Source organism: Saccopteryx leptura, chromosome 6 (genome assembly GCF_036850995.1).
Source record: "Saccopteryx leptura isolate mSacLep1 chromosome 6, mSacLep1_pri_phased_curated, whole genome shotgun sequence".
In the NCBI taxonomy this organism is placed as follows: domain Eukaryota; kingdom Metazoa; phylum Chordata; class Mammalia; order Chiroptera; family Emballonuridae; genus Saccopteryx; species Saccopteryx leptura.
Window position 1 is genome coordinate 63,594,314 of NC_089508.1, and position 22,822 is coordinate 63,617,135.

The 22,822-nt window shown below is 34.9% G+C and overlaps 1 protein-coding gene across 7 annotated transcripts in view; it reads left to right on the forward strand.

The window, feature by feature from the left end:
* Positions 1–22,822, forward strand: part of NEDD4 (NEDD4 E3 ubiquitin protein ligase) — a 147,067-nt gene that overhangs the window by 84,098 nt on the left and 40,147 nt on the right. For all 7 annotated transcript variants that reach the window (XM_066388574.1, XM_066388575.1, XM_066388573.1 and 4 more), the window contains 4 exons: positions 11,931–11,981; positions 13,573–13,634; positions 15,997–16,099; positions 21,151–21,317. In XM_066388574.1, the coding sequence (XP_066244671.1) occupies positions 11,931–11,981; positions 13,573–13,634; positions 15,997–16,099; positions 21,151–21,317 (383 nt within the window). The remainder of the gene's footprint in view (positions 1–11,930; positions 11,982–13,572; positions 13,635–15,996; positions 16,100–21,150; positions 21,318–22,822) is intronic.

The window sequence follows — 22,822 nt, forward strand, 5'->3', positions numbered from 1 at the left end:
GAAGCTTCTAGACACTTCCTCAGCTGCCACAGCTTCTGTTTATCCATTCTAAAGTGATTATTTTAGTTCCTCTTCTGATACTTAACTTGTTTGTAAATTAAATATCTGAGATGTGACAGAGCTTAGAATTAAAGTCACTATATCTTTCTCAACAGTGGCAGCCATCTGCTCCATTTATTTCTTATTTAGGCTACAGATAAAATTCCCCACCGAATATTGGCTTTTTTTCACTTCCAGAATTTACCTTTTCTTTCCCTGGTAGCTTGGCAGACATTCCTCAAAAAGAAAAAAAAAGTAGTATCATAATTAAAGTGCATTCAGAAGAGTAGACTTTCTGTGTCTGTTTATTTTTAATCAAGAATGAATATTTTTTCTCTCTGAGAAGAACCTTATCCCTTATCAATTATCTAGCTGTGGGTATTTCCTGATTAAAATATAACTTTATACACTAGTCCTCTTGTCATTTTCCTATTTTTTTAGAAATATATATTTGAAACAATGGGAAGACTTGGTGAGACCCCCTCCCCTTTTTGGAGGAGGGGAGAGAAGTTGTAATAAATGCAAAACTTTCTTCTCACATATATAATCCTCTAGTTGAGGGGCATTCAATAGAAATTGCTTCTAAAAGTATGGTGGATATATTAAATTTTAATTTTTAAAATAATTGTAAAGTCCAGTTCATGCTTGATACAACATAACCTGATTTCTATTACTCCTCGTCTGCCTCAGAGCCTCGCTTCTGTAGCATATTAAAAATATGGTTTTTATTTGAAATCCACACAGTACATTATAAACAACTTTAAAGCATGTAGAGAGAGAGGAATTTGTGAAGGTCAGTCGCCAGCTTTCACAAGTTTGTGATGATTATAAAGTGGAGACCTCCAAAGAAACTGAAATTCAGAGGAGTATTCAAACTGAAACTGATTTACACAGAGGTTTCTCCTGGCTCCCTCCCTATTCCAGTCTATTTGACTTAAAAAAAGAAAAAATCTCTTTAAAAATGTGAAGGTTGCTAAGGATTGTAGAATGCATGTACTGAAATTTTCAAGCAGTATGAAGCTATTGTCAAAGAACAAGTACAATTTGTATCTTACAGTTAAATCTACCAGACAGGCTGGCTGGCTGAACAAATCACAAGGTTGGGACGTTGAATGTTTGTTTTAAGCAAAGACATCCGGTTTCCATAGCACTATGATTTTATAGCATAGATCAGATTATACTGTTTATTTAGCTAACACCATTTCCCCCTCTACGTACTGAAAAGATTGAATCAATAAATCTTGAACTTAAAAAAAAAACATTTAAAATAAGCAGGTCACAGCATAGAGTGGGTCTGTATGTGAGTAGGAAAGGTAGAAGCTACACCAATGAAATTTTACTTAGTAAGATTTGCATACATTAGAAAAAACCTAAATTTAGAGTAGTTTTCATAATCCTTTTTTCTATTTGTAATGTCTAGGATGTAGTATGTAGTATTGGTTTTGAGAGAATGATCATTAAAATAATAGTTTTTATAAAATTTTGGAAGCAGAAAATCTGTGGTTCCTTATTTGTAAAAATACTATAAATGGGCCCATTCATATAAGTTCTACTTATTTTACTCAGACATTCACATGTGTGAATATCCTCTGTCAAAATATTGATTTTTCATGTGTTCAAATAAAGAAAACAGTTAACCTCTTAACTCATAGTTTAAATTCTACTTTACACAAACAGGTTTTCAGATCATTTTACTTTTACTATCTCAGTTTCAGAGCTTTTAACTCTACTTAGTCTTTTATGATCTCTGAAATATCTCTTGACTTAATTTAAATAATATGATTAACAATGGTTTGAATATATTTATAGCTGTACATTTACTTAGTTTCTTTTTTACTGCTTTTCCCAATTCATTTTTTTAGAACTAGTAATCTATACAGAAGAACAATAACATTTGCACATAGAGAATTTGAATATAGTTGTGTGAAGATAGTAGTTATTGACACTAAGATATTAATTCACATGCCAACTTTTTAATCTTGAATCTTTGATCTTGATTTTATCTTTGAAACCTTGTATGTGCTTTTGGGCTTACTCAGGACACTGTAACACCCAATCAATCAGTCACTGAGAGCTGTTTCCATTTCAGATTAGTTCACTGTAGTCTTTAATGTTATACAAAATAAAAATCATCTTGGGTATATCTGCAAAATGATAAATACAAATTTATTCACTGAGTCATTTTTTGTAATCTCAAAAGATTAGAAACAACCTAAATGTCTATTGATAGGGAGAGAACTAGTTAAATAAGTTTTGGTATTCCATGCAATGGCATACTATTTAATCATCAAAGAGGCAAGGCATCTCTTTAGACTGATACTGGACAAGGTCCTAGAGATATTGTGAAGGGGAAAAAGCAAGATGCATAACAGTATGTCAAAGAAAAATCTGAAGGGATGTCCAAACTCAAAATAATTAATGGTATTGCCTTTTGGAAGGACAGTGAGTGAGTTAGATAGCTGGAGCCCAGAAATCCTTGTTTTCCTTTCAATTTTGTCCCCAGTGTAACCTACTCTTTAAAGTTACTTTAAAGAATCACCTTGATTGGAAAAGTGCTGATAAGTCTGAAAGCAGAAACTATGCTATATTTAACGTTCATGTATAAAATTCATTTTTACTGATTAAAAATCATGATTAAAGTTCTAAACGTTGGATATTACAGCAGGATACTTGGGCAATGTTGTTTGGCTCAGATTATGAGGAAGTGATGATTCTTTCTTTAATACTTTGCTTTATACTGGAGAGTTATCCTGAAAAATTATTTATAACTCAGATTTAATGGAAACTCTTTTTTATAGCCAAGTATTCTTCAGAGCTATGACACTTTAACTTACCTGTTTTTAAAATTGATTTTTTTGTAACATAGGGCTCTCTTAAAGTAGAACATTCTGTCACTCTTCAGCCTTATCAAAATTAATAACAGTTTGTCCCCTTAACTTAGAGCCATCTGTAGTTCCAATTAAAGTTTTGCAAAAACAGCAACTTGGATTTTTCTCTCTTCACATCCAAAAATTGCTTTAAGAAACTGAAATTCGTATCTAAAATATTTTGAAAAGTCTTATTTACTGACTAAACTGTGCTCACTAAAGTTTAAAATCACCTACTGTTCTGAACTCTTGTAGATTTTCAGGCATTCTCAAATCAATTATATTTTACCAAATGCAAATGTGCTTTTTGAAGTAAGTGGCATACAGTTTGAATATAGGAAATAGCTCTTGCAAAGAAATGCTTGATATTCAGAATTTGGAACAATTGGTTGGCTAGGGAAACATTAATGAACATCACAGACTGACTTGCTTTCACAGGAATGAATTTAAAACTATTACTGTTTCTCTGTAAATGGAAAAAGAACTGTTTTTTATGTTTAAAATTTATATAGAAAATTAACTTTAACACAGTGACATTGATCAATAAGAGTACACTGGTTTCAGGTAAACATTTCTATAGCTGTTTATAGAAATGAACTGTTGGTTATGTTTACCACCTAAGGTCAAATCATTTTCCATCACCTTATATTTGTCCCTCTTTACACCCTTCCCCTCACACCCTCCCCTGTTCCACTCCCCCATGTCCCTCTTCCCCTGGTAACCACTTCACTTTTATTTATGCCCATAAGTCTCAGTTTTATATCCCACCTATGTGTGAAATCATAAAGTTCATAGCTTTTCTGATTTACTTATTTGCCTCACTCAGTATAATGTTCTCAGAGTCCATCCGTGTTGTTGTAAATGGCACTATGTCATCGTTTCTTATGGTTGAGTAGTATTTCATTGTATGTATGTACCACATCTTCTTAATCCAGTCATCTATCGAGGGATGCTTTGGTTGTTTCCATGTCTTGGCCACTGTGAATAATGCTGTGGTGACCATGGGGGGCATGTGTCTTTACGTACCAATGTTTTCGAGTTTTAGGGATAGATACCCAGTAGAGGAATTGTTGGGTCCTACAGAAATCCTATTCTTTATTTTTTGAGGAACCGCCATACTTTCTTTCATAATGGTTGTACTAATTTGCATTCCCACCAGCAGTGAATGAGGGTTCCTTTCTTTCCACAGCCCCTCCAATACTTGTTATTACCTGTCTTGTTGATAATAGCCAACTAACAGATGTGAGATAGTATCTCATTGTAGTTTTGATTTGCATTTCTCTAATAGCTAGTGAATATGAGCATCTTTTTCTTTATCTGTTGGCCATTTGTATGTCCTCTTTGGAGAATTGTCTGTTCAGGTCCTCTCCCCATTTTTTAATTGGATTGTTTGCTTATTTGTTTTGGGGGTTTTTTTGTTTTGTTTTGTTTTTTACAGAGACAGAGAGAGAGTCAGAGGGATAGATAGGGACAGACAGACAGGAACGGAGAGAGATGAGAATCATCAATCATTAGTTTTTCGTTGCACATTGTGACACCTTAGTTGTTCATTGATTGCTTTCTCACATGTGCCTTGACCGTGAGCCTTCAGCAGACCGAGTAACCCCTTGCTCAAGCCAGCGACCTTGGGTTCAAGCTGGTGAGCTTTGCTCAAGCCAGATGAGCCCGTGCTCAAGCTGGCGATCTTGGGGTCTCGAACTTGGGTCCTCTGTATCCCAGTCTGACGCTCTATCCACTGCACCACTGCATGGTCAGGCTGTTTGCTTGTTTGTTGCTAAGCTTTGTGGGTTCTTTATTATTTTGGATATTAACCCCTTATTAGAGCTGTTGTTTGCAAATATCATCTCCCATTTAGTTGGCTGCCTGTTTGTTTTGTTGTCAGTTTCTTTTGCTGTGCAGAAGCTTTTTAGTTTGATGTAGTCACATTCTTTTATTTTGCCTTTACTTCCCTTGCCTTTGGGGTCAAATTTACAAATTGTTCTCTATGGCCAAGGTCTATAAGCTTAGTACCTATGTTTTCTTCTATGTAATTTATTGTTTTGGATATTATATTTAGATCTTTGATCCATTTTGAATTAATTTTTGTGCAGGGGGACAAACTGTAGTCAAGTTTCATTCTTTTGCATGTGGCTTTTCAATTTTCCCAGCACTATTTATTGAAGCAGCTTTGTTTTCTCCATTGTGTGTTTTGGCTCCTTTGTCAAAGATAATTTGTCCATATATATGTGGTTTTATTTCTGGGCTCTCAATTCTGTTCCATTGGTCTGCATGTCTCTTTTTCTGCCAATACCATGTTGTTTTGATTATTGTGGCTCTATAGTATAATTTGAAGTCAGGTAGTGTGATACCTCCGGCTTCATTCTTTTTCCTCAGGATTACATTGGCTATGTGGGGATTTTTATGGTTCCATACAAACCTGGTAACTTTTTGTTCTATTTCTTTAAAAAATGACATTGGGATTTTGATGGGGATTGCATTATATTTGTATATCGCTTTGGGTAATATGGCCATTTTAACTATGTTAATTCTTCCAATCCATGAACATTGAATACTTTTCCATTTCATTGTGTCTTTTTCAGTTTCTTTTAATAATGTTTTGTAGTTTTCACATCCTTTGTTAACTATAGTCCTAGGTATTTTATTTTTTTGTTGCAATTGTAAAAGAAATTGTGGGGGTTTTGCATGAATTTGTCAGTGTTTCATCATTGGCGTATAGAAAAGCAGTGGACTTTTTTGCATATTGATTTTGTATCCTGTGACTTTACTGTATTAGTTCATTGTTTCTAATAGTTTTTTTTTTGGTGGAGTCTTTGGGGTTTTCCATGTACAGGATTATATCATCTGCAAAAAGTGATACCTTAACTTCTTCTTTCTCAATATGGATGCCTTTTATTTCTTTCTCTTGCCTGATCACTCTGGCTAAAACTTCCAGAACTAAGAACAAAAATCATATGATCCTATCAATAGATGCAGAAAAGGTATTTGATAAGATACACCATCCCTTTATGTTTAAAACACTCAATAAAATCAGAATAGAAGAAAAGTACCCCAACATAATAAAGACCATATAAGACAAACCATCAGCTAATATCATACTAAATGGTGAAAAAATGAAAGCTTTTCCTCTAAAGTCAGGAACAAAACAAGTATGCCCACTCTCTCTACTCTTATTCAACATAGTTCTGAAAAAGAACTTTTATTTGTCCGTATTTATAGCAATCATATGTCCCAGACTTTCCAGGATAGTTTCTAGTTTTAGATTCTCCAGCTCCTCAGACCAGGCATATTGATTTTTTAGTTTTAAAAATGTGTTCATTCTTCTAATAGTAGAAATCTAGTTTTCTGGGATCATTTCATTTTAAGTAGAAATAAAGTCATTTCAAATTACTTGTTTCAAAAAAGGAAGATGTGTGGCAAGAACTTCTTAAAATATATTTTTATATACCAGAGTTACTTAAGACATGGAAATTTTCATTATATGGGAATCTTGTTCTGTGTTTTGTTCACAGAATGCAATCAGTGAACAAGGAGTATAGAGCAACAGTATGTGGGATGAAATGTTTTCTTTCTGTCCTGCAGTGACCAGGCACATACTCTCCAATGAAGATGAATACCTAGGGGATAGTTATAAGTTAAGAGTTTTTAATAAATAAGGAGCACAATAAACACATGAAAAGATAGGCAGTATCATTAGCCATTATGGAAATGTAAACAAAGCCACAATGAGATACCATAGCACATCCACTAGGAGGGCAATTATCAGAAAGAGAGGTAGTAGTTAACAGTGGCGAGGATATGGATAAACTGGAACGCTCCTACAGTGCTGATGGAAATGTAAAGTGGTGTAGCCACATTGGGATGTCTGGCCATTCCTCAAAAAGTTTAAACAGAATTACCATATGACCCAACAATTTCATTCCCAGGTATATATACCTTAGAGAAATTAAAACATATATTAGCACGAAAACTTGGACTTGAATGTTCATAGCTGCATTATTTATAATAGCCAAAAACTGTAAACCTCAATGTCAGTCAGCTGATAAATGGAAAAATAAATGTGGTATAGCCATATAATATAATGTTTGGCAATTAAAAAAAAAAAAGAATGAAGTCACAACATGAATGAACCTTAAAATCATTATGGTCTGTGAAAGAAGTCAGGCATAAAGGAATACATATTATAAAATGTCCAGTCTAGGCAAACCCACAGAGATAAAAAGTAGATTGGTAGTTGCCTAGGCCTGAGGAAAGAGGAAGGAAATGGGTATGGGTTTTCTTTTATGGGGTGATGAAAATATTTTAAAATTGTACACTTTAAGTGGGTGAATTGTATAGGTTGTGAATTATATATCAATAAAGCTTTTTTTAAAAAAAAGGTGGAGAGGGAGTCTTTTGTTCATTGGTTGAGACAATCGGTTTCATACCTTCTTTACCACTGGTTCTCAACCAGGGACAGTTTTGATGTCCAGGGGCAAATGCCAAGAGACATTTTTGGTTGTCATAATGGAGGAGAAATGGTACTGGCATCTAATGGGTAGAGACATTGTTAAATGTCTTTCAATACATGGGACAGCCCTCACAAAAAATAAAAATTAAAAAGAAATAAAATAAAAGACTTATCTGGCTAAAATTGTCAACAGTGCCCAAGTTGAGAAACTTTATTCTATACCTGTGTTACTCAAGTGATTATTTAGCATATCCATGTTTTTGAAGTACTGCAGGGTTATGAATCATCAAATAGATGACTATATTTAGTTTACTAAGGGCATGACTATTCAATAAGACTGAACCCAAAAGTATTTTTTTTTTTGGCCTGGTTAAGCCTAAACCTCAGTTAGATAATTCAGCCAACCAAAATATTTTATTCCTCAGTCATACTAGTTGAGATTTTACTATATTTTGCTATATTTTACTTCCTTACTTAAAGCGTCTTAAAGATCAGATTTATGGGATATAACATCTACTTGTGATAAACACAGAAATAAATAAAAATACCATAGCACAGCCTTGAAGGTATCAATAAAACCGAACTTCATTTCAAAAAGAATCATTAAGTCTTGTTCTAGAATAGGAATATGACCCTAAACTAAGCTAGTTTGTTAGGGTTTCGACATCTAGCCATGCTTTTTTTATTGTATGTACCTGTTTGAAATTTCCACAGACTGGTCCAGAGGAAAGAGAGCAGGAAGTTCATTGTAGAATCCATCATTTCAAATATAACAGCTAACACTTATTGAATGCTTATTGTATGTTGGGTATTATGCAAAGCACTTTGCATAATATAATTATTTGTTAGAACTAAATGAAATATAATTATTTAGTTTAGTTCTAACAAAACCCTATTAATTAGCTATGATTTTTCCTATTCTTCTAAAAGCATCCCTCTTATTGTTCTGTGTGTCTTACACTATTGTTATTCTGAGAATTCCCCATCATTCTGGGTATCATTTTTGCTTCTCTCCTGTTTTGAATCCCCTGTATCTTCCCTTCCCATGGTGAACTCCCTCGTTTTGATAAATTATATCCTCCATTACATTCCTAAGAACACCAATGTCTGAAAATGTCTTCATTCTACCTTTATCATTGAAAAGGATAGTTTGGGTATAAAATTCTATTTAGGAAATATTTTTCTTTCATAATTTTGGAGGCATTATGTCTCTTTTAGTTTGGGTATGATCTGTTTGTGTCTCAAAACATTTAAAATTGCTTTATCTCTGGTGCTCTGAAATGTCACAATGATGTCCCTTGATGTGTGTCTTTTATTCATGCAATTTGCCTAATACTCAGTGGGGTCTTTCACTCTCAAAATTAAATTTTTTGAGTTCAAGGAAAGTTCTTAAAATAGTTCTTTGATAATATCCTCCCTTTTCTTTCTTTCCTGAAATACATATTATTTAGATGTTAACTTTTAAATATGTCCTATTATTTTCTTATTTGAGAATTTTTCATTTAAAAAATTTTAGTTTTGTTTTTAATTCTACTTTTTGAGAAAATTTTTAACTTTATCTTCCAACTCTATCTTAAAATTATAATTTAAGTTATATTTTTAATTCCTAAGAATTCTTTCTCGTTTTCTGCTTTTTTTTATAGCTTTATAATTTGATTGACAGATGTTTTATCTCTTATCTTTCAGAATAGTAATACAGTTTTTATGAAGTATCTCTCCTCCAGTCTGATTTGATTCTTATTCATCTGACTCCCTTCTTTCTGTTTGCCCTTTTAATTAGGTCTCTGTTTTTCAAATATTTAGTGGTCCTTAACTGTCCATAATTTGTAAGATTCCATTGTTTATTTACCGCTATTATGATGTACTAAGAAAAGCACAAGCACCACTTACATGGTCTTCTTGTCTCAGAAGTGTGTAACCTAAATTCAGCCATAAAAAAACATTAGACAAACCCAGAGACATTCTGTAATTAGCCAGTACTCTTCAAAAATCTCAAGATTATAGCCTGACCAGGTGGTGGCACAGTGGATAGAGCATCGGACTGGGATGTGGAAGACCCAGGTTCAAGACCCCGAGGTTAGCCCTGGCTGGTTGGCTCAGCGGTAGAGCGTCGGCCTAGCGTGTGGAGGACCCGGGTTCAATTCCCGGCCAGGGCACATAGGAGAAGCGCCCATTTGCTTCTCCACCCCTCCGCCATGCTTTCCTCTCTGTCTCTCTCTTCCCCTCCCGTAGCCAAGGCTCCATTGGAGCAAAGATGGCCCGGGCGCTGGGGATGGCTCCTTGGCCTCTGCCCCAGGCGCTAGAGTGGCTCTGGTCACGGCAGAGCAACGCCCCGGAGGGGCAGAGCATCGCTCCCTGGTGGGCAGAGCGTCGCCCCCTGGTGGGCGTGCCGGGTGGATCCTGGTCGGGCGCATGCGGGAGTCTGTCTGACTGTCTCTCCCTGTTTCCAGCTTCAGAAAAATGAAAAAGAAATAAATAAATAAATAAAATAAAAATAAAAAAGACCCCGAGGTCTCCAACTTGAGCGCAGGCTCATCTGGTTGGAGCAAAGCTCACTGGCTTGAGCCCAAGGTCGCTGGCTCGAGCAAGGGGTTACTCAGTCTGCTGAAGGCCCACGGTCAAGGCATATATGAGAAAGCAATCAATGAACAGCTAAGGTGTTGCAACATGCAACGAAAAACTAATAATTGATGCTTCTCATATCTCCGTTCCTGTCTGTCTGTCCCTGTCTATCCCTCTCTCTGACTCTCTGTCTCTGTAAAAAAAAAAAAAAAAAAAAAAATCTCAAGACTATAAAAGACAAAGAAAGACTGAGGTACTTTCCAGATTAAAAGAAACTAAGGAGACAATAATTAAATACAATATGTAATACTAAATTGGACCCTGGATCAAAATTAATGGGACACTTAGCAAAATTAGAATAAGGTCTATAGGTTAAGTAATAGTGTTTCTGGGTTGGATCATTTTGCTGAGGTTATGTAAGATGTTAACAGTGGAGGGAAATGACTATTTTATTCTTCAAATATTTTTCTGCCCTATTCCCCCTCTCTTGACTGCTTGATATTTTTTCACAAATGCTCTTTATTTTGTATATTAGATAAACTCTATGGATATATCTACAAGGTAACATAAATTTTCTCCTGTTATCTTCAATCATATATGTTAAGCCCACCCACTGATTTTTAATTCAGATGTATTTTTCATTTCTAAAATATTCATTTGATTCATTTTTAGAATTTACATTTCACTGCTGAGATTTCCTATCCATTCATTCATTATAACCTTATTTTCCTTTTAAGTCCTTAAACATCTATATAATAGCTATCAATATTTTAATTTCCCTGACTGCTAATTCCTAGATCTGGCTCATCTTGTGATTGGTTTCTATTAATTATATTTCTTTTGATACCAGATCATATTTCTTTGTATGGTTAGAAAATTTTTATTATTTACTGGACAGTGTGTGTGGTATATGATGGAGATGATAAATTTTCTCTCTCCCTGAAGGCTGTTGATTTTTGTTCTAGCCAGTTGTTTAGCAGAACTCTAAATGCTATCTCCCATCAGGTAGACATCAACTGAAAACTATGCTCAGTTCTTTCAGCCTTCTAGCTGTTGCTTTTCACATATAGTGTTCAAGAATCAGCTAGGAATTTGGGTAAAATTTATATATATAAATATTTGGAGGGACTCTTGTGGCTTCTTCCTTTAGGGATTGTCCTCCTCACTTTCCAGTTATGCTGTTAACCTCAAACTAGGTCTTCTAATTCCTCAAACAAGTAAGATTTCAGACTTCTGCTTATGTTCTAATCACTTCACCATATGAACTGTGAATTACTACTGGGTAAAAAGCCAGATAAATATGAGTCCTACTCAGTATATTTCCTTCTTTCAAGATTGACTCTCCTCCAGTTTCTGTCTGCTTTTGATCAATCTTGGTGATTTCAAATAGTTATTTTTAACTTTTTTCAGATTATATAACTAGTATCTGCAAAAGTATTGATCTAATATACTCTATTCTGCCATTACCAGAAGTTATACTATATTACGTTTTTATTTTCTATTGATATTGTATAGGATTGACAACAACAAAAAACTTCTACAATTTTTTTGTGAATAGTGGCAGTAGCTCATCAAAATTTTCTGGCCCTGGCCGGTTGGCTCAGTGGTAGAGCGTCGGCCTGGCGTGCAGGAGTCCCGGGTTCGATTCCCAGCCAGGGCACACAGGAGAAGCGCCCATCAGCTTCTCCACCACTCTCCCTCTCCTTCCTCTCTGTCTCTCTCTTCCCCTCCCGCAGCCAACGCTCCATTGGAGCAAAGCTGGCCCGAGCACTGAGGATGGCTCTGTGACCTCTGCCTCAGGCGCTGGAATGACTCTGGTTATAACAGAGCAATGCCCCAGATGGGCAGAGCATCGCCCCCTGGTGGGCGTGCCAGGTGGATCCCGGTTGGGCGCATGCAGAAGTCTGTCTGACTGCCTCCCCGTTTCCAACTTCAGAAAAATACAAAAAAAAAATTTTTTTTCTAGAAGAATTAAGAAAATTACTAATCTTATTTTTTTCTTTTTTCTCTTATAGACAAGAGATGATTTCCTAGGTCAAGTGGATGTTCCTCTTTACCCATTACCGGTTAGTGTAAATGTTCATGAATATACTTTTTATGTTTATTATTTTTATTTTGATAAATATATAAAAATAAACTGTAATTAATATAAATATTTGACTTCTAAAATATATACTGCTATCATTTCTTGAGTATATTTTTTTCTGAAAACATTTCTCAGTTTTCCATTTTAATTTTATATTCAAGATTCCCTTACATGAGCCCCAGTAAGAAATGGAGCCATTGAAGTTAGTTGATATTATTAAAACATTGTTTGAGGAAGATCAGTTTGGAAATATTCTACAAAATAACTAGAGTGCGAAGAGCCTAGGCTTACTGAAAGAAACTAAGTCAGATTATAACAATATAGACATGAAACTGAATATAGACCAAGCATATAGCAATGAAGGAAAACAGTTTAGGAAACATTTTATAATAAAAGTATATTGGACCAAGTTTGACTGAGGCCAGGAGGTCAAATAAACAAATAGTACAGATACTACAAGTTGAACTTGAGAGAAAAGGGCGATATTTCAGATAGAAAAGTTAGGGGTAAAAGCTTTTTTGTTTTGAAATATGATACATTTATTTTTTTGCCATATTGAATTTCAGTAGAAAACAGGAGAAATGAAAACTTAAAGTGGCAGCTGACAGAGATATGAAAATAAATTGTGTAGGGAAAAGAGACTGAGAGGATTGAGGGTTATCACTGTCGAGGTAACCACAGATCTCTGAGAATGATCGGCTGTCCAAATTAAGGGAGATGAAAGTATCAAAGGCCAGCCACTGAACCTGAGACAGGGTGGGTCTGTCAGAGGAGAAGGAAAAGACAGACAAGGAAAGGCAGGAAAAGAACCAAGTAAAATAACGTCATGAGAATTCAAAAGTTTCATGACTGAACGTGTAGTTAACAATGCAAAATGCAACAGGGAAGTAAAGGATAATAAAAACAAAAGGCTGATGAACTTGATAACAAAGAGAAGTAATACTTCTATATTATTTCAGTCTTATTTTTTTTTAATTTATTGATTTTGGCAGGGGAGAGAGAGAGAAACATCAGTTTGTTGTTCCACTTATTTATCATTCATTGGTTGATTCTTGTATGTGCCCTGAGGGGGGATTGAAGCTGCAACCTGAGTGTATGGGGATGATGCTCTAACCTACTGAGCTACCTGGCCAGGGCCACTATATCAGTCTTTTGAGATATTTACTGTCTCTCTTCAGTCTTCAGAGATTACAAGCTTTTAATAATATATTAAATTCAGTCTTATTTTCCACACTGTTTACTTTTCCATTCTGCTAGAATTGTCTCTTTGCTCTAACCATGCCAACTTTCTGGCATGACATATTCCACTAACCACTCTACTGTTTTTTCATTTCCTACCCTATTTTTGGCTCCACAACACACCTGCTCAGCTAGTTTTCTACTGATTTGTGATTGCAATTCCTATGGTGCAGAAAAGTGAAAGCACTACTGGTTGTAACCATTTAAATTAAAGCTACTTTTTTCTCAGTTCTAACTTCAATGATGACTTAGATCATTGTTCATGAATATTCTTGAAAAGTACCTATTCGAGTGTTATAGCTATATCTTGAAAACCCACTGTTTTATTCTAGACAGAAAATCCAAGAATGGAGAGACCATATACATTTAAGGATTTTGTTCTTCACCCAAGAAGGTCAGTAAATATAAAATAATAACATAATTAAGTTTTAAAAAAATTTTTTGTTATACCTTACAATAGCTACTTTGAAAATTCAAGGTTTAAACCATTGTAAATAAGATACTTATAAATATTACATTATTTTTAAGAGCTTTATTGTTATGTTTGATTACAAAATAAAATATATACATAGTACAAAAAATTTTGAAAATACAGGAAAGTGATAACACCCTTTTGGGAAAGATTTGTCCCCCTAATACTTACCAGACTAAAACGCTAAATTTTATCATTTTTATATTGATTTTATTTTGTAAAGTATATGTAATTTTGTCATACTATACTTTAAGAAAAATCACAAACATCAGTTCCCCTAAAACTAATATCCAACTGGACGTGCGCAAAAACAGTTTCAGAAAAACCGAACTACACTTTGTATACTTAATTTAAAAAAGGTATTTTAGAAAACTCAAATATTTAGAATCTATAATTTCATTTTCCTAAACTAAATTAACTTGATTTTTGTCAAAATACAAAAGTTTAAGCTGTAAATAAAACTCCTTTTGATCTTCTGAACCACATAGTAAAGTAAAAACTGGTCAAGACATGTGTGTGGATTTACTGTCAAAAAGGTCAAAGCAGAGCAGAGGAAGGACATCTGTGAAAACAATATTTGTCTTTTTTTTTTTTTTTTTTTTTTTTTACTAAAAAATGCATTTGAAAAGCATACTATGGGAACTGGGAACTTAGCAAAATTTTTTCATTTTAAAAATTATTTTAAAATTTTCTCTTTGTAATATAAATATGAAAACAAAAGGGACAGTGCTCTCTGACTATTAATATTTACTTTCTCCAAGAGAAGTCACATATTAATTTCTATAGAAGTCTAGGAATATAACTCTTTTCTTACTTTAATTTTAGACTGTGACAACGAAATAAATATTTCTTCTCTTATTTGACTTTTCTAGTAGCCTGCTTTTCAATTTGTCAAATGCTTTCTAGTAACCTTATCTTTTAAAACTATAACAGTTTACATCTTCTGTCTCTACTGGATAATACTGCAAATGCAGGAAGAACTTCATTCAGATAGAAAATATACTACATTCCTAGATTTTTTTTTTCTTTAGCCCCATTAAGTCCAAAGCCACAGACTTATTATCTAAATGAAAATATATGAAAGATATCATTGTAGAGAAACTCTTCTATAAAACATTATCAGAACAAGTTTTTTGAATCTACCTGGTATAGCAACAAGTCAAGAGTGTTCACAACCCTTTATATATGGTGACGGGCCACCGTTACTGACCTTGGAAGTAAGCTCAGAAATGGAATTGACCACTTAGGAAAGGTATACTCAGATCTGTGAGAACTATGCACAGAATAACTAAAAGGATTCAGGGAGGAGTGAGGGAAGCATATTTCTTGAAGACAGAATAATAGGATTAGGACTCTTGTCTAGAAAAGACAAAGGCTAATTGGTTACATAACTGATAACTATAAAAATCTCTAAGAGAAAAGAAAGCCATATAGAAAGGTGGGAGAAGCAAAGATTTTTAAAGTAAATAGGATGTTAGAATTGATGGGGGGGCAATAAGTCTTAAGTTAGAAGCTTAAGAAAGACAGGTTTAAAATTTTTAAATATTAATACAGTGGGGAAACAACCCTTAGCTTAGATAACTCATTATTCAAAGAGGTGATACATTATGAAAATAGGATTAGGTAAATTAGTACAGGGCAGATTCATACAGCTGTGAAAGTGCGATGGAGGTTCCAAATAGTTACCAGGCTTTCCTCTTCACTCTTCTTTCAATTTATACAATGTGGCTTAGACTAGTATATTGAAAGCCCATCTCTGAGGGTGCCCTTCCCTATCTCCCAAATTCTCTGGCTCCACAAAGTATGCAAAATACAATCTCTAGGTTCCCTTGTTTCACCTGAACCTCATCATCTACCGTCTCCACCTCCTTTATGTGCCCTGTCATCCAGCGAGACTCAACCACTGCCTTTTCCTTTACTGCTCCCTAGGTTTCCTCCCTATTCCTTGTTTCTGCTCCATTCTTCACTCATAGGCTTTCCCTTCACTGCCGCAGATCAAAATCCTCCCCAGTCTTCAAGTCCCACCTCCAGCGCCAACTTCTCTCTCAAATTCTCTCTGATCTATCACTTAAACTTCCTCGGTATCTTATTTCCCTCACAACAATTATAAGATTTATTATGTTATTTTTTCTCTTCCATTTATTCTTTTTACTAGATATCTTCTTCACTGCAGCTTGTCTTTGAGTCTCATCTACTAGCTAAGGGGTGTTAACAAACTTTTAGTAAATGAGTACTTTTCTTCCTAGTGTTAAAGTTTCGTGAATAATTATTTTCTTTTCTACAGTCACAAATCAAGAGTTAAAGGTTATCTGAGACTAAAAATGACTTATTTACCTAAAGCCAGTGGCTCAGAAGAAGATAACGCAGAACAGGCTGAGGAATTGGAGGTGAGATTTTATAACTGTTTGTCTAAACTGAAAATTAAATACCTAGTTTCTTATTTTACTGCACTGTGAAGAAAAAAAAATAGCTTTATACAATGAAGTGAATGTGTGCAATAAAAATTATTTACCTGGATATTTATTTAACCCAAGCACTTATTAGATATTTCTTTACTCTAGGATATTTCTATAGAATAAATGACCATTATTAATGGCATTCTTAAAGGTTAGATAATAGAGAATGCAATGTTTATAAATGAAAGCATTTATTGTAATTAAGTCATTAGCTGTTTCTAGCTTTGTTTTTTTTTTCTAAACCATGTCATGTTCCTCTTCATTAAAGTAAGAACACACTATAAGTTAAATACATGGAAATTTTGAGGAGACTCTACTAATTAGGAATTTTTCTTATGAAATAGAATTCTTTTCATCGATGGGGAAGAGACTCATAGGAAAGGTAGGAAAAGAGAGAGGGAGAGAGAGAAAATTCAAGTGATCTGAAAAGCAACATTTATTTGGGGCAAATAGAATTTAACAATTTTCATGGATGACAGGATAAGAGGAAGTCCAAGTCAAGTATTTGGGCAGAAAACTACATGCATCTGGGGTGAGTGAAGAAGAGGCCGAGAGCATGTATTTGGAATAGAATTGGACTGGGATTTGGAGACCGGAATTCTAGTCACAAGGTCTGCTATGAGCCAGCCAAATCACTCTGTGAGTCCCTGAACTTCCCTGAACGTCAGGTTCTTCGTTTGCAGAGTGGCAGGGTTGTGCCAGATGAGCTCTACAGTTTCTTCCAGCAGAAAAATTCATGATTTGAAAAGGGAACAAAAAACACCCGTCCTTGAGGGCTCCACTGCAGGACCGGTATTATCCAAAGATAGCATCTTCTTCAATGACCCTTACTGAAAGCACACCGTATATTGGCTCCAATCTGCTTGGGAGGGGTGGGTGTGTGTGTGTGTGTGTGTGTGTGTGTGTGTGTGTGTGTGCATGCGCACGCTTGCGGGTGCTCTTTGCCTGAGGGTCTGGGTAGGTCTCCAGAAGAACTATAAAGCTGAGGAAGCTCCACAGAGTCTGGGCTCTCTACCTCCAGAAGAGAAAGAAAGCTTGAGAATAAGCACTGTTTTTGCAACACAACTTTCTGGGAATATTTTGTAAACACAAATGAGATTGTTGCTTTGAATCAGAAATTGACTGAAAGAACTTTTTTCTTTGAATCACGGAATGTAATTAGCCTTTAGTTGGGCGGTCAGAGAACTTGGTATCCTTTCTTATGTCTGTATTAACTTATTTGATTACCCTTTTACCTTTTTAGTTCTTCTCTGTTTTATCCTGCAATAATTGCCTAACAGTTTTTAGGTACATATTGGGTTAAAGTTCTTCTACCTGGCATTTTGGTCCATGGTTTATTTTGCATAATGAGATTCTGTTTGAAATGAAGGATGTCTGGTGTGAAGAAAGAAAATTCTTTATTTAGTAACTTTAAAAAAATTAACAGCATTTTATTATTTAGCAACCTGCTCCAAGTCTTGCCCACACGCACGTATCACAGGTACCTCATTCACAGTTCAGTTTCTGTGGGCAGAGCTGCTTCGCTTCACTCTGTGGTCTTGTCTCAATGTTTGAATTCCCTCAGGATGCACCTTATAATTTCAGTAGATGTGTGCGTGTAGGAGTTTATTTATGAAAGGCCCTAGGAATTCAAACACATGAGGCTGTGCTTATTTATATTCTGTGTAGCTGAATGACCAGAGAACCCTTGCCTCTGACATCGAGCTTGTGACTGAATATATACAATTCTACTATTTAAAGAAAACAATTATAATCTTCATAAGAAGCTCACTCTAAGGCAGTCTGTATTCCTTAGTAAGACAAAAATATGGCTATAATAGACAATCATGGAACATTTATCAGACCCTTGTAACTTTAGATTTAGGTGTATGTATGGTACGACATTAACATATAATGTTTGTTGGAGCTCTGAAGGCTTTCTTTCTGACCTTCTTTGACTCCATTAAATTGTGGGAAGTTGCATCTTAGCTTAAAGGTTAGTAATTAAGTAGCATTTCATTGATACTTAGAAAATTATTGTAAAGAATGTTAGCTAACACGTCTAATCAGAAGACTTTGTATATATAGGAAATGAGAACTCAGTCTTTCTAAATAGTGTTAAAATGTACAACTGTACTTTTTCAAACCTGAAACAGGCTTTTGAAAAATAGTTTTATTTTTATTTTTTATTATTAAGTGAGAGTCAGAGAGGCAGAGAGACAGACTCTCACATCTGCCCTGACGGGGATCCACCCAATAAGCCCTATATAGGGTGATGCTCTGTCCATCTGGGGCCACTGCTCCATTGCTTGGCAACCAAGCTATTTCAGCGCCTGAGGTGAGGCCATGGAGCCATCCTCAGTGCCCAGGGCCAACTTGCTCAAAGCATTTGAGCCATGGCTATGGGAGGAGAAGAGAGACAGAGAGAGAAGAAGGGAGGAGTGGAGAAGCAAATGGCCAGTTCTCCTGTGTGCCCTGACTGGGAATCAAACTCAAGACTTCCATATGCTGGGCTGATGATACTCTACTGCTGAGCCAACCGGCCAGGACCAAAAACAGTTCTTAAATTAATTTTTCCCTGTTGGATTTACTTGGATAACATAAATTTAATAAGCAGAACTTTAAGAGAGAAATCTTTAAGAAGATATTAAATATTTTTCTGGTACCACATTTCTAGCTGTGGATATTTTTACAGTCCTTTAAAGCAATAGTGCCTACCCTTTTATTAATAATGTCATTAATTGGCAGAAAAATAATGACCATACTCAAAAAAAAGTACTTGTTAGTCTTTTTTGAGAGTAAAATATAGAAAATCAACTCAGAATCGTTTTTGAAACTGAAGTTGGAAAAATAAAATTCAATTTAATGTATACAAGACTAAATTTTAGATATGTATGTCCTATGTTATGACATTTAAAGAAAAGGCAAGGAGAGAGAGGAAAGGAAGATAAATATAGATGGAGAGAAAAAGGAAGAGGATAGAAGGAAGGAACAGAATGGGGTTTGGGCACTAAAAATATAAAGAAAGAAATGTCAGTCCCCTAGAGGAGGTAAAAAGGAAAACAGAACAAAGAGTAAGAAAGAAAGGGAGTCAGTGTTACTTCCCCTCCACATCCCTTTTCCCAGAATAGTTCTTCCTCTCCTTCTACCTCGCACCTTCAGTTCTGCCTCAGGCTATAACAGTCCCCCCAGAGCTACCAAGAAGAGGTCCACCTTGCTGAAGAAACCCTACTGCCAGAAAATGCTCCTTTCCTTCCTAGCGCTTCTCTCTGACCACTCATTTTTAGATACAGTCTTCAATATAAAATAATTCTCTTCTGTCTTCCAAGCCATCGAACTGGTGGACACGCAACAGTCTAGTGTGGGATCCCCAGTGCCTAGGAAAAAACTCTGTATAAATACATGTATATGTCTATTATAGTATCAAATGTGGCCAGTGTGTCAACTGCTACTTTGATTTAGTAGTTTTTTTTGCCATGTTCAAATTTGTGGCTTTTTCAAACACATTTAACAATTTTCTCTTTTATGCTCTGAATTTGGTGTTATACTTTCCCAGTCTTCAAATATATATATTTTAATTTTAATCCCCAGGTTTGTTCTAATACATTTTGGTTTGGTTTTTTAACATTTAAATATTGCTCAATCTGTAACATCCCGGTATAAGGTGTGCGGTAGTGATCTAAATTATTTTCCTATTTTCTAGGTACATTGCCTATTTCCCCACAAATTTAAAATGGCTCTATTATATACTAAATTCCTACAATTTTGAGTCTCTTCCTGGGCTTTCTAATCCATTCTGTTGAGCTGTCTTGCCTATGAATGTTCCAATGCCACACAGCTTTAATTCTCGTGGTTTATAACATGTTTTATCTGGTAAGGTTAATCTCCATGTGTTGCTCTTCTTTCATAGAATTTTGCTGATTTTTATTGCACGTATGTGTTTGCATTTGAACTTGAGAATCGCTGTGTCTCATTATTTTTTAAAATCCATAATATAGTTTCATTGGAATCTAGGCAACTTTATAAATTAACTTGAGTAGAATTGACAGCATTGTGAGATTGAGTCTTCCTAGCCAAGATCATATTAAGTCTTTTCATTCATTCAGGATGTCCTTTCCTTTTAAGTTCTTCCCTTTAGAAGAATTTTTAAGTTTTCTTCACTACTTTATTTATGCTTTCCTAACCATTCCAGTATTTAGTAAAACCTTTTACCTACTACCTTTTCTGTTGTGAGGTTTCTGGTATCAAAAATGTCATTAACTCTTGTTACCTTTTTTTTTTTTTTACTCTTTTCAATTAATTCCTTATTCTGACTACCTAGCTTAAGGCTTTATAATATAGATATACCCTCTTGATAGTCTTAGGAAATTTCCAGTGCTTCCTTGGCATTCAGAATAAACTAAGCAGAACTGTCTTTTTTGCTGCTTTCTGACTTTGTCAAAATGCTTTCCTTTGGTCCAGAGGAGAAAGAGAAAAGTCAGACCAGAGAGTCATTACTACTATTCAGTTACTAGAGTTCATTGTCGCAATTATTCTAAATCATTTGCACTTCCCTGTCATGCCTTTACATATTTCACCTTCACTTGGTAATATTTTTTCAGTTCTCAGGGAGTTATTGATTTCTACCCTGTACAAGGTGCTTTCTCTGTGGGAAGGCTGTGCCCAAAACAGCCAAGATCTCTGCTTATAATTCAGAAACTAGCCGGAGATTACCCTAGTTTAAACTTATGCTTCTCAATTTCTCAGTGCTTTCCATTATTGTGTGTTTGCTCCCTATTAGATATGTTTTAAAACTTTTTTGAATGTTATTATTTTGCAAAAAAATGTCTTCATTATCATAAAAAAAATCATATAATGGTCTTGAAGGTTGACAGTGTGCTTATTCTGTCTTTGCATAATTTCTGGAACTCAATATGCTAAATTATTTTTTAAGTTTCCTCTAGCATAATATATAAGGTTAAAAAATCCAGCATAAACTTAATTGTTAATATTCTGCTTTTCAGCCTGGCTGGGTTGTTTTGGACCAACCAGATGCTGCTTGCCATTTGCAGCAGCAACAAGAACCTTCTCCTCTACCTCCAGGATGGGAAGAGAGACAGGATATTCTTGGACGGACCTATTATGTAAACCATGAATCTAGAAGAACTCAGTGGAAACGACCAACCCCTCAGTATGTGCTGGTGGTTTTCATGTTTGTATTCTGAATACATTTTTTACTAATTTTCTTTCTGAAGTCATGTCTCAGATGGATTTGTAGTAGTGTAGGATTCATAAACTGTAAACATACCAGGATTTGTATGGCCCAGGTCTTTAAAAATGCTATCTTAGTGGTTTGTTTTTAAAAATAATTTGATAATATTCAAAATTATTTGAATCATGAATGCACCCTTTTAATTGCTTCTTTATTTTAATTTCTCTTTAGATTGATTTAGAAAATCTTATAGATGCTTTGCATTTTGTTACTAAAATATAAGAAAGTGTTAAATTGTATAGTACACTATTTTTAAAATATAAATTATTTGCAAAGTATAAAGGATTCAATAACAAGGGTCTTTTGTTAAACACCTATTTGCCAATCTGGTCAATGTATATACATAATTTCCACCATATACAGATGAAGGACATATTGACCTTCACCCAGGGGCCTTCGTAGGTCTTTTTTTGTTCTCAAATCCTCCCAGAGCAAATCCATGATCCATGGCACAGGGGCATTGATCTCTCGAGAATGACATACAGATTGCAAAACTGAAGACTCTATAAAGTTCTGCAAAATTGCTGTATTGCACATTCAGTGTTATGGCAAGCTTGCCTTGAGCAGAATCACATTTCTTTCTCTATAGTTGATGTTGTTGTCGGCTAGCAAAATATTTAGGAGAAAAAAATCTGTCAAAATTACGTTTTCTTTAGCAACAGTACAGTAAGAACCGGTCCTCTGACTATCCTGGGCTTTTATGGTATTAAATATATTAACAATAATTTTGTTATTAAATATTTGTAAAATATATTCTTGACCTGATGGTCTGGATATAATAAATGCAAATAGCTAGAATAATATAATGAATAAATGACAGATAATTTAGGAAGGCACAGTAGAAAAGACCAACCTCTCAGGATGGTACCCCCCTGAACCTTTCCTAAACCCAAACATGCCTTTCTTATTATCCTTTTTCAGACCAGGACCATTACTATATTATGATAAAAAAATAGATACCATTTAATTTTAAACAGTAAGTTTTTTATTGTAGTGTCCTTACACTGTCTTTCATGCTTCCCTCTACATTCATTCATGGGGATACATACTTTTGACTTAAGATCAGTTCTAGAAACTGTTGCTGTCTGATTCATGAGGTTAACGCAATTCTTTAAGTTTCTCTTTTATGAACTTTCTAGGGCTACTTTAGATTGTACTCTTGTTATAACATGGCAAAATAATATAATGAAATTATCTATGAAACTCTCAGATATTCATTCAACAAATACATTTTTTTTATTTTGAAATTAAATTTAATGGAGTGACATTGATCGATAGGAGTACACAGGTTTCAGGTGAACATCTCTATAGCATTTGAACTGGTGATTGCGTTGTGTACCCATCACCCAAAGTCAAATCATTTTTCATCACCATATATTTGTCCCTCTGGCTTCCATCCCCACCCCCCTGCCCCCTGGTAACCA